This window comes from Neltuma alba, unplaced genomic scaffold (genome assembly GCF_004799145.2).
Source record: "Neltuma alba isolate B1F8T4 unplaced genomic scaffold, ASM479914v2 tig00012673_pilon, whole genome shotgun sequence".
In the NCBI taxonomy this organism is placed as follows: Eukaryota; Viridiplantae; Streptophyta; class Magnoliopsida; order Fabales; family Fabaceae; genus Neltuma; species Neltuma alba.
Genome location: NW_021637105.1, coordinates 90,881 through 104,404, shown reverse-complemented (window position 1 = coordinate 104,404; position 13,524 = coordinate 90,881). Strand labels below are relative to the sequence as shown.

The 13,524-nt window shown below is 28.1% G+C and overlaps 1 protein-coding gene across 1 annotated transcript; it reads right to left on the bottom strand.

The window, feature by feature from the left end:
• Window positions 1-10,881: 10,881 nt before the first annotated feature.
• Window positions 10,882-12,650, bottom strand: LOC114729759 (chaperone protein dnaJ 20, chloroplastic-like). The gene is made up of 2 exons (XM_028916794.1): window positions 12,172-12,650; window positions 10,882-11,294 (listed from the first exon to the last, which is right to left on the bottom strand). Exons 1-2 carry the CDS (start codon window positions 12,592-12,594, stop codon window positions 11,136-11,138), a joined length of 582 nt encoding a protein of 193 aa, XP_028772627.1. The 5' UTR covers window positions 12,595-12,650; the 3' UTR covers window positions 10,882-11,135.
• Window positions 12,651-13,524: the final 874 nt, after the last annotated feature.

The following is a 13,524-nucleotide window of genomic DNA, read 5'->3' as shown; positions in this document are numbered from 1 at the left end:
TCTTAATTAATTATATGTCCCTCTCATTTTTTTATTCTCACTTATTCTCTGTCATATCTTTTTTCACCCATTCTCTTCTCCACTCACATTTTTCATAAATAAAGGCACTTTTTTAAAAAATAAATTGTATTTTTTTCCGCATATTTATCGCTTCTAACCAATTTTAATTAACTTTTTTATCAATGTAATTCAATTAATATTGTGTCCTATAATAAAGAATGGAGAGATTATTTCACAATAAAATTCAATTCTGAAAATTGTATGTAAAATGTTTGAGTACCTTCCGTTTTTTTTTTTTATATTTTCTAAATTTTTTAGCTTCTTTTTTGGGTAAAACTCGATCTAATTTGGGTTCCGAATTAATTGCAGCCCTACTTCAGTTTAACCCAACTCAACCATACAAAAAAATGTCCTGATTCAAATTGAACTATGAGCATGTACAATGAATATTGATATTTTTTTTTCAAAAAAGAAAATCAAATCCTTCTCTTATCCTTAATGTTTTAACTACTTAATATGTGAATAGATTATAAAAAATGTGACTCAATCTTATCAAAATACTCCTATGTATAATACTAGCTTATATATTGGTTTAAGAGTTAAATAAACTAAAATTAAAAACTAACTTCTTAATTAGCTTTTATATTTAAAATTAGACGGGTTTTAGTTACGAAGATATAAAAAGCATAATTTTTTCATGATAAACCTCACTGGCTGAATTGTTTAACTGGAAAAAAAAAACTGAAAAATTGAAATGTAGTCTAATGTGCTTGACTTCAAAGGTTTATTGACAGTTTGTCCAAGAAATTGTGACTAGCAAACAAACTATTTTTTGAAGAACAGTAATAAAAATTGTTATTATATAAATAAGTATTTGGTACGTCATCCTTTGCGTGGAAGTTGGTCCGAAAATAATGGATAACAGATACTACAAATGATTAAAAAAAATCCTTTTTATTAATATCCTATGGGAAAAATAATAATAATAAAGCTTGGAAAATTTAGTTAAAAGTTCCTATTTGAAAATTTAATTAGTTAAAAAGACTTAAATTTGAGTACAAGTAACTATAATCTGTTAGTACAACTTTTTTTTTGTTATGTGTAACATATTATCAATGATATGTAACAGTCATCAATATGGAAGTTATTTACACATAGTGAAAAATATATTGCACATAGTAGAAAAAATATTATACTTACGGATAATATTTGTATGTGCTTAAATTTAAATTTTTTTGGCCGATTAAACTTTTAAATAGGAAATTTTTACCAAATTTCGCTAATATCTTCAAATTCAACCGGAAAATATTGTTGATGATGAAAAATCCAAGGAGGGCCAACATTTCCTAACTTTCACGCAAAGGATGACGTCACAGAAATTGTTGTTTTGTTTGTTGCAAGTTCTTACGCAAAAGCAAGACAAAAGTGTTATGAATAATTTAAGCATGGATTTTCCTGAGCTCTTTCTCTTCAACTCCATCAACTTTTACTACTTTCACTAAACATATTAATTTTCCATTACTCCTCCACTGTGACTTTAATCTTGTAACTCATCTCCCACTCATATTAATATGATTTATTGTCCATTATATCATTTAAGTATAATTGTAACATATATGTAAGGCTGTACCAATAAATAAGGCATATTATTGTATTGCGATGCAAGTGAAAAGAAAGTGAAGTAAGTAAATAAATACAATATCATTATCTCATTTTCTTATTTGCATCTCTTCTGTAATCTACTTTCTTTGTTAGTTAATTTCATAACAAATTATTAACATGAGACTCTACCACATGAGTTTATGGCTTTCTGTTGATTTTGAAGATAGTTTAATCCATACGTCTTGGTAAGACTTTTTCAATTTATTTGGAGGAAATGATAATTTTGCATATTAACCTTCTTGATTTATTAGCAACCGAATATTTTAAATTGTATTGAGATATGAAAATTTTTATTTTTATTTCTTATCTTTCTTATATTTTCATTATTTTGCTATACTTCTTGATTTTCTATGAGATATATTTTCATATATAACATTACTATATTTAATTATCGTCTCCGATATTAGTCAATTATTGCCTTAGAGAGTAAAATGTCAAACACATAAATAAATGGCTAATAGCCATTTTACTCTTGATCTTGTGATTAGATGGCCAGAAAACACATCATGTTTTGATGATTCTTTCGTAAAAGACCATTTTGTGATTGTAACAGATGGCATGACAAAATTGTCACAATTTAATAATATATATCAAAGTCTTGAAGATTGATGGTTGAAATATCAAATGATTCAAAAAGAGCTTCATAGTTCTGAAAAGTTTCTCTATGATTTGAAAGAGTAATATTTAAGGAAATTGATGGTATCCTATTAAAAGTAAGAAACATATATATAAGAATGATAAAGAATATGACCACATTGTATTAGTCGAATTGATAACTGAAAAGGTAATAATCTTTAGACTTGACTATAGAATCTTAACAAAGGAAATAATAATAGTTCGATGATCAATCTGATAAAACTATGAACAAATGTTATAATATGACCAGAAGTCATATAAATAAATATGTATCAATTTATTGAAAATAAATGTTAAAAAAATAGTTATGAAGCCAAAAAGACCATGGGATATTATGAAAAATATCAAAAGCAATTATAATGCCTGAAGGCAATAAGTTGTGAAGAAAGATGCTTAAAGTATTTATAAATATACAGGATATAACTATATGCCTAGAAGACTATATATATAATGTTTAATTTCTATCAGTCTTTAAATTTATTGTGATTAGTAAGAAACAAATTGTTATACAAATTTGATATCGTGATATTGATAAGTGTGTGATATGAAATTAAATATATCAAAAAGTTCTTGGTTATATTTTTTTTTATTAATATTTTACTCATATGATCTTATTCAATATTAATTTTGAATATTTTAAATGTCTATAGTACCTTGATTAATGTAAAGTAGTTTTGAATGGCATATTTAATTTGTACTTTATTTTCAAAAGTTCATTTTAAAGATCCTTCTACTTTCTGTGTTATCTATAGATATATTGCAAATTAAATCTATGACATTCATAATTATTTGTTATTATGTTAATGGTATATTGAAATAAAATTGTCTTTCACATTCCTCTTAAATTATATAGTTCCTAAAGAACTATATATAACAATATTAATATGGTTCTAAAGGAACTAATATTGATTTTTCTTTATAAGCAGACAAAGTATTGATAATGAAAAATATGACCCATAAATCTACATTACAACTTTGGTTCTCCAAAGGGTGTAAACTTGATAGTGTAATTGGATTGAAATTCATAATTATATATGAACTAGGAAGTACTTAGACTTCTAAGCAAAAGGTAGGTTATTAGCCTTAACTTATCATATGTTAGTAACTATTTATGAAATATATGAATAAAGGAATCATGTTCGAATGACTCAGACTTGAGAGCGAGATTGTTGAAATACAAGTGTGAGTTGATATTGGATATATTTCTCATATAGCTCAATTAATCTCCTAAATAGATATCATATAAAATCAACCATATATTATACTGAAAAATTTATTGTTGATAAAGAAACATGGTACAGTAAACTTGTTAGCATGACTTGTTTGATCATCTTGAATTATATGATACAAAAATTGTTGAGGATTATGTATTGATAACTATTGAAGAACCAAAAGATTCTTCACGAATAGCCAACATATTATATGATTTATATGTGCTACTTGTTCGTAAAGAAAATTGATTATGAGAATATCACTACTCATGTTTCGTATGTTTCGTTTTGGAATGGATCTCTACATTTCTGGAAGTATATTAAACTCATATATATAGGCCCATTTAGAAGCACATAAGCCATAAAATTATTCAATATTTGATAAATGTATCTATATAAAATATTAACATGTGTGATTGACATTAGTTTGTAACATGAAGTTTGCAAGATTGTTTTGATAAATATTTCCAGACTATGTGATCTTTAATTAAAACTTGATCTTAAAGATACCAGTGAATTTATATATCATGCATTTAATGTTAAACAGCTTGCTTAATAAACTGATCTAGCGAAATCATTTGGTAATGCATCTATGAATAGCTGGATCAATATTTATGAGAACAATTTTTTTCATTTTAGTGTTAACATATTTAATTTGATATATTGTCACACTTATACACATTAAGACAACAAAAATTTCCTAATAAAATTGGCTTTTGGTCTGGGGCTAGATATTTTCTATCTCAAAATTTTACTACTTTGTGGTACAAAATATAGGATTTATGTGACAATGCAATTTATACTATAAAATACATATTATATTAAGAATTTGAGGTATTATTAAATTTCTACTTTTAAGACCGAAATGAGTAATGATTAATAGTAGAAAGAAGCCATATGGCCTATTAGGGGCTTGTGGCTTAACTTGGCCTGGTTGTTTAAAATTAGGAATATGATTAGGCTTTTTCAAAGACATGTTTGTCTTAAAAAACTAGGCCTAAACTCTCTGAGAGGGCTATTAAGCCTATAAGGCCGGCATGGGCTTGTTATAATTTTAATGTTTTTGGAATATGTTATAATTTTAATTAATAATTAATTACTCTACCTCACTCTTAAGTTTTTTTATCAAATAGAATATTTTGATGCAGACCTATGTGGGTGGCATGACATTGCTGCTACTTTCTCCATATAGAAGATTTATTTGTACAGTTCAGGCCTAAATTGTAATAAAGAGGCCTAAATAGGCTTGTTTTTGCCCTTAATAATAAATAATAAGCCAAAACCACATACGCAAAACAATTTGTGAAAAAAAATAGAAAGAAATAAAGAAAGAAGCTAAGGTCCAACCTTGGGGATTTTATGGAAGTGGACAAGCTTGGATTGCCAGGAATAAAAAGTGTAAGTAATTTGGTTGTCAAGGAAAAAATAGTTCCGAAAAACTTTCGGATATTGATATTGAATTTAAAAAATTGTTGCTGGGACCAAGTTTTAAATTAGCAAATATTGTGTAAAAGAACAAACTGTGCCCCTATTACTTGGAATACTTGATTTGCTATTTGAAATATTTAACTTGTAATTTTTAATACTGTACTTGTTATTTAGTAGTACATATTAATTATTTGAAATATTTAACTTGTAATTTTTAATATTGTACTTGTTATTTAGTAGTGCATATTAGTTATTTGAAATATTTAACTTGTAATTTTTAATACTATACTCCTCTAATTCTATTTATAAGTCATTTCTAATATGTTTCACACAGACCAAGAAAAATTTCAAACTTCATTAACTCTTATTTACAATTCAACTTTTCAACTTTATCCCTATTTAACATGCACTATATCTTATGTAAATAAAGTCAACACAATAATAAATAAAGGGTAAAATTGTAAATTCATAAAAAATTTCTCTCAATGCCCTATAAATAAGACAAAAAAATCTTCCTCTTCTACCTTATAAATAAGACCAAATGAGTACTTCTTATTATGAATAGTTCGTTTGCTACTTCCAACCGGCGGCCAATTTGAATTTTTCACATAGTATTTGTTAATTCACATTTAAGACTGAGTCTTCATAGCAATTGCAATTTTTTTTTAGGGTTTTTATTTGTAATTTTTCCAAAAGAATATGAACAATATAATATTAAAAAAATTAAATAACTAATAATCTTTTTCACTTTTCAGGTTCAAATGTGACCTCAGCACGTATGTAATATGAGGTTCCAGAAGCTGTTAGTCTCGGCTAACTTTTTCGATGTGGTCACTTTTCCTTTGGAATGGAGACTGACTCAAAAAATCAATTTTTTCTGAATTTCATTTCAAATTTTAACTTTTACCCAAATTATTAAATCCTTTTACATTTATTATATTGACTCCAACTTGTCGTTTGTCAAGTTTTACTGTTTAAGAACACTCATTTTTGTCAATAGTCATGTGCTATATCTGTACAATATAGAATTTTTTTTTTCTATAAATAAAAAAATTTTAGATTTAATTTAGCTTATAATAATTTTAGATTTGTTGTCGCGTGTCTAAATGAAAAAAGATACAAACACTAATTGGGAGATGAAAAACAGTGGACTTCTAGAAGTGATGTGACCACTTTTCCTAGGATTGGAGATTGACTACTAGGATCAAATGTTTCTAAATTTAATTTCAAAATTTAACTTTTAACCATTTTTTTGCCAACAATTTTCAACCAAATTATTTAATCTTTTTAACATTTGTTAATGTTGATTCTAACTCGACTTTCAAGCACTCATTCCTGCATGACGAAATTTGTATACTTCCAGACATGTATCATGGAATACTTCTTTTTTATTTATTTATTTATTTATAATACACCTTTCTGAAAGTTAAAAAAAAGAATACATTTTTTTTATCTTATTTATAAATTATACCATTAAAATTTTCATATTAATGCCTAATATCATTAAAATATAGAGTTTGTATATTTTATTAGATAAGGCTATGATTAAAAAATTACTAAATTTTTTTAAATTCTAGTCAAATATGTTAGAAATATCTTATAAATAGGACTAGATGAGTATGTTTCGTTATTATTTCATATAAGTAAAATCATTAATTGATAATATGAATTAAGCATTTCATAAATTTCAAAATTTGTTAGTTATTCTTGTATAATATTTTACATAATATTATCTTTTACAGAAATTAAAAAAAGAAACCGTATGACCAAATCTCACCTTAACCACCCCAATCTAAAACAGTCATCAATGGCAAGAACTTTAGGGTGATTGGCCACAAAAGCTTCCATGGGGATTGGTAGCTGAAATTACTTTTTTACGTGATATAATATTTAAGTTCTTTCACAATAATATTTAATTCTGAAAATCATGCCATTTTACCAGATTATTTCAAAACTAACTCTTCAATTAGTTCCTATAATTTAAAGTTGGACAAATTCATGTACCGTATGAAAAAATTTATTCCATCACAAACGTCACTGGTTGAATGTTACTGTGTTTTACAGCAACAAACAAACAAACCATTTCTGGAAGAAGAATAATAAAAATTGTTATTATATGAATAAGTATGTGGCACGCCATCCTTTGCGTGAAAGTTGTTCCAAAAATAATGGATAATATATACTACAAATGATTAAAAATTATTTTTTATTAATATCTTATAAGAAAAATAAAAAAAAGCAATTGTATCTTCAAATTCAACCGGAAAACATCGTCGTTGATGAAAAACCCAAGGAGTCCTAACATTTCCTATCTTCCACGCAAAGGATGACGTCACAGAAATTGTTGTTTTGTTTGTTACAATTTCTCGCGCAAAAATAAGGCAGAAGTTAATATTACATAAATAATGCATTAATTTTTAAATATACTGATTGGCGTAAAATTATTATTTGAGATTGAGACCAATAGTATAAGAATTAAAGAACTAACATTACTTTAAAAAATTTGAGTCCAAAAAAAAATACTTTAAAAAAATTAAGAAATCAATATCAAACCTTATGACAAATTAGAAATTAAATGGACAATTTCCCTAAATATTAATGATGGTGTACTAACATGCTCTTCATTTTTTTCCCCATCCGTTTATAAAACTATCTACTCATAATATATTTATTTAATTTTACTAATATGAATTTTATTTTTTAGTAGCAATTAATTTTTACTAATTTCAACCTCGGATTGAAAACAAGTTATTTTCAATTTCAACCGTTCAGATATCTTTCTAGAAAGAAGTAAAAGACTGAGTGGAGCCCAAAATGAGACACACGTGAAACGAGACTTTTCTCTTTAATTTTTAATTTAATATTTATATAATTTTTTTAATTAAAAACTAAGCATACCCTATTAGCACTTTATTTTATTAGTACTATTAGCCTTATGCAAAAACTAATTATGCTAACAGAGGCCAAAATTATAGTGTTTAATTAGGAGATAAAGATACATAAGTACTAAATTAAAAATTGATCAAAATTATAGGTACTGTAAAATGATTTTCTTAAAACAGAAATCTAAGGTTGAAACCATAAAAGATGATGAAAAGTAATAGTATTTTTATCCATTTTTTATAGTCATGTTAAGATTGTTAAAGTTTTGAATTTTTAAAGACTGAGAAAATCATTTTTTCAGTACTTACTTTTTATTAATTTTTAATTTGATATTTATGTGTTTTTTTTAACTAAATACTTTATTTTTTTAACGCATTGTTAGCCCACTTACATGAGTTAACTTTGCTAACAAAACAAAGTTAAAATATTTTGTTACCAAGAGCTAACAGTACTAACAGAATAAAGTTAAAGTATTTAGTTACGAGAAAAAGTATAGGTTCTAAATTAAAAATTTAAAAAAAGAGGTATTTACAGATTGGTTGGTTTTATGGGATTATTTTGAATATAAGTTTAACTATCAGTTTAGACACTAATTAAGTACCTCTGAATTTTCCCTTTAATTTTAAGTTAATTTTAACATTATCAAATGAAAATTGGACAAGCCACTAAAGCATGGTTTTGTAAAGTTTTTGATAATGTCGTTTGGCAGCATAAGGAAAGGTAATTCACCTTCCCTTCCGTCCTCTTGACACATTTGGTAGGCGGCATCGCTTTTCTTATATAGAAGCTTTGTTCCAACATGCAAGGGAAACTGGAATCCCTTTTCCTTTCCCTCCGGCATGTGTGACATTATTATAATATGTATGTATTTCATTTTCACATATATAACACTTTCTCCTAGCTGGTAAAAAAAAAAAACTTTCTCCTATGCTTAATATAATGATATTTAACTAATTTAAATATATGAAAAAAGTTATTATCTCTGATCATTAATATAAAATTCAGTTGACTAATTTGTATAGATTAATAATATTAATAAATTATTTTAAATTATTATACTTACTATTTTTTTCAAACTAATTTGTCTGACTTATAAACTAATATATAATATAATGATACACATAAATATTTCAAAAAAATCATGTGACATATGTTATAATTAAATAATTTTTTAGTTTCTTTAATTTTTTCAATTTAGTTAGCTAGCTCTTATATTAAGAATATGAGTAATAGTTAATTATTACAAATATGAGCTTATTCTTTCTAAAATACCCTTATAGAACATTAAACTATATATTAATTTATAAGTTAAGTAAATTAATTTTAAAAATAATAAATATAAGAGATAAAGTGGATCGATATATTATATTTATGATCAAATCTAAACCCATATTAGCTTCTCTGTTAGGGCGTAGTATGTTATATATATATATATATATATATATATATATAAAAGCTATTTAAACCACTTGTTATTTAAAATTTTTTTGGGTAGAGTTTTATCTAAATTTAAACGCACAATATTTTGCCAGGGAAAAAACATAAAGGAGGGCCAGAGATCTAGAGTATATCACATATGAACAATAATAAATATATACATTAAATTCACATTAGAGTCGCTTTTATAACGAGTTGAACTGGTTATTCTAATATCTACATTAATTGCTACCTCCGGTCCTTAATATAAGACCCAATTTGATTCATTGATCAAATTAATACCCTTTCATTGACATCAACTAGATGTGACCCTCATGAGAACGAGCCATACTGCCAGTACTATTGGATAATTACATTAGAGCTTTTATATTGGGAAAAATGATATTTAATTGTGTACTTCACAAAAGTATTTTTTTTTAGTAGGATAGTATCGCTGCCTCAGGATATCTCAACACAACCGGCCAGACTAATCTCAGGTGCACTCGCAGGTATCAAACCCATGACATGGTAGGAAAGGCGCCTTGCGTTCCCGTTTGCGACCAGTCGAACCCGACCCTTGCAGGCATATTGACATGTTAATTTTAATTTTTAAAAATAATGTGGATATTTTAATACAATTTTTGTAGCTTTTCCCCCTTTTTATGGGGTGGTTACAATTTTCTCAATTATAGGCATTAGATTTTATACTTATATTTTGTTACTTACTCCTCGGGTCCTAGTTGACATATAAGCTGTCATAGGTGGGAAAAATAAAAATATAAGTTGTCATAAAGTACAAAATAAAAAAAATAAAAAATAAAAAGATAGAATAAGATTTAATAAAAAATTATTATGCTTGTAATTGTCTCATAGTATCTAAATATAATCTGTAATTTGATTACTTTTAATTTTATTTAGATTCATGTGACAAAATTAATCCAGAAGCAGGTCGAGTGAAAGTCACACCATCATCTACTAATATTGTTTTTTTTAGCAAAATAATAAATGATGACTATAGGGACCAATATTTATAAATATAACCCAAATGTTATTTTCTCTTTTATATTATTTCAAATAACTTAAGTCGATTTTGAATTGACGTTCAGTAATTAATGGGAGAAAAATCCAGGAAGCAAGCATGCGAAAACAGAAACTGCTTGGTTTTGCTTTAACAGGACAAAACGTTGGCCTAAGAAAGCGACACTAGAAGTTCCTAGTTTTTATTTAATTTTTTTACCATTTAATCAATTATTAATTTGGTTGTTGTCCTTCAATCAATTACGAGTATTAATCAATTAGTAATCATCAATTGGCTCTGTTTAAGAGTATAACTCGTCACCTTCACTCCTTCTGGCTTTTACCGAGTCTTCCATGTTTATCCCAAATCTTATGCGGCATCATCCTGGATCTCATCCTCTTAAGGTTATTGGAAATCACCATTTTACCCCAAAAAAAAAATCAAGGTACTTTGTTATATTTTATTTAATGTTAATGTTTAAAAATATTTACTAATTAAATAAAATGCGCTTTATTGATATATTAACGAAAATGTTATGTCTCCTGGACAGAGTACATTACAATTAATCTAAATTCTAAATGTTCGTCTGATTCACTGGCTCTTGGTGGCATGAGTCCAAACTCAAAATTTGAAGAAAAGCTAGAACTTCATTTAACTAGAAAACACTATCAACAACAAAATTAAAAATTAAAAATAAAGTAAAAAATAAAAATAAAGAAAAAAGAAAAAAGAACCCATCTCAAAAGGTTCAAGAAAAAATTCTATACATCATAGTTCAAAAAGGAAAATATCCTATACAGAAAAGCACTATTCCAGAACAGAATATATAATTAACTTATATATATATATTGCTAGATTAACTTATATATACAAATAAATAGCTAATTGTAAGCTTCATTAAAGGATCCACTCCTCTGCCGGCGGACTCGAGCCGCCCATAACTGACTTCTATCGCCATGCCTCTTATTAGTAGTTCTGTTCTGCAGCTGTGCGAGCTGAGCCTGCCATTGAGATCTCCATTCTTTCTTCCGTTCAGCCATCTGGTAAAGCAATAATAATTCAGATTAGCTTTTGATGATGATGGTGATGAAAAGAAGGATTCATTCAGATCAACATCATCATTAAAAGAACAAAAAAACACAGGAATTTTTTTATCTACCCCACATGATTAGTCTTTTCTTTCTGCGTATGAAACTGCTAAAAAATGCAGAGACTTTCTGATTGCAGGGAAAAGTCATATTAGGATTTTCCTGGAAAAGGAAGTCCAAAACACAGATTGATATTTCATGAGGAGCTGTTGTTTTGAGATTCGGATTTATGAACTGTAAAGACCACTACTTATTGACTATTGACTTTGTGAATCATGCCAAGTACAATCAATTAAGGAAATAAAGTAATTGATGCTTTGAGTAAACATATGAACAAGCCTTCATGACCATACGAGAGAACTTAAATTTCTCAACCGACCAAGAAAAATCTCAAATGGACAAACAGTTAAAACAAGAAGAAATTAATAAAATGTTGACTGATAAAGAAACAGACAAGGCATCAGAACAAAATTTCAACAATCAAAGGCAGGAAACTGAGGATATAAGAAGACGCCTCAGGATGAAACTAAGAACAATCCTGAACATGAAAAGATAAACAAAAGATATTTAAGTACAATTTGAGATAGCAATATCTTAATTCAAACGCACGCAATGAGCCATAGATTCAAGAAGAAATCCATTCACGGGAAATCATCAATTTCTCTTGAAAAAGCACCAAACAGGACACCCATGCAACAGACAAGAAGAAGAAGATATTCGTAGCTTCAATGTGATCTGAATTCGCAGATCTTAAATCATAAGAGGAAAAAAAAACTCACGGAAAATCAAATTGCAAAAACCAGAAACTGAGAATCAAGCACAAAAGTACCGCATGGTCGTAGTAGCTTCCGCCTGAGTGAAGCCCCATGGAACTGTCGTACAGAGCTCTCCGTGAAGGATCCGACAAGGTCTCATAGGCTTCATGGATTCGAACGAACATCTTGGTGTGGTCGTCGACCCGACCCGGCGGCGACACATCCGGGTGGTACTTGCGAGCGAGCTGCTTGTAGGCTTGCTTGATGTCGGGTAAGGATCCGGTTTTTGGGATACCGAGAAGCTCGTAGAAGCTCAATTCGTCGGCGGAAGATAAAGGCTCGGCGACACACGCGACTTTCAGTTGGAATGAAGCGGAACGAGACGGAAGTCGAATGGAGGAAAATTTGAAGGATTTGGGGGAAGAAATTGGTGGATTTGGGAGGTAGAAGAAGCGAGAATCACTTCCTGAAACCGTTGATAACCGATTGCAGAGCATGATTTCTCTCTCTAAAAGGCTTCTCTTTCTTCTTCTTCGTTTTTCTGTGTGCTTCGCCTTCGTTCACGAGTGCGGGGTATATATACAGAGGAGGCGAAGAAGAAAAGAAGGTTCCATACGTTGATGGTTTTTGGTAATTCAGGGGAGACTCTGGTTTTTTATTTTATTTTATTTTTTTTATTTCCTGGATTTCTGTCATCATATTAGGTGGCAGTCTTTTGTCCATTTGCCACGCGGTTACTTAATTTGATAAAAATAACTAGTACAGTACCCGAGCGATGAACGGGTATAAATTAAGGTTCTTTCATATACTATCAAATGTTAAATAATCACAAAATAATTAGTTGAAGACCATATTTTTGATTTAAGTCGTCATTTCAGCTTAATGTGTATAAAATGTAAAGTATCTATAAGTTTTCAAGGCATGCAAAATATGTAGATCCATTATCAACATTATATTGTTCAGTATTATACCCCCATATTTAAATAAAGCCCACTATTTAACAATTTGACCTCTTTTAAGAATATAATCATCCTAAAATCAATGCATACTCAACATCAACAAATATTTATGTTTTATATTTCAACTCTTTACCACTTCTTCAACAATGCTGCCTTCATCTCTATCTTACCATTCATATGTCAAATTTTACTCTTTATTTTACGTCAGTCATATATAGCCCTGGAAGATTATTTCATAATTTGAGGAGGATTCTGAAAATATCAATACAATAAACAATAAAAAGTCTATGTAATCAAGAAGCTGACCTTCAAATTTAACCTATTAGTACTGGAAAAAAAGAAAGAAAGAAGAAGAAGCATCTAGTTAATCAACTCAAAGAGAAAAGACTCACCTTTCTTAATTAAAAAGCAGGCTGCAAAGCCTTGTCATCTTCCTACATGTAAATCATGTTTTGTATGTTCATAAAA

Bases quoted from the DNA above. Each gene is read 5' to 3' on its own strand.
- LOC114729759 (XM_028916794.1), bottom strand. From the start codon at position 12,594: ATGCTCTGCAATCGGTTATCAACGGTTTCAGGAAGTGATTCTCGCTTC. The intron at 11,295-12,171 runs GTACTTTTGTGC...TTGCTTTACCAG, and splicing joins GAAGCTACTACGACCATGCG to ATGGCTGAACGGAAGAAAGA.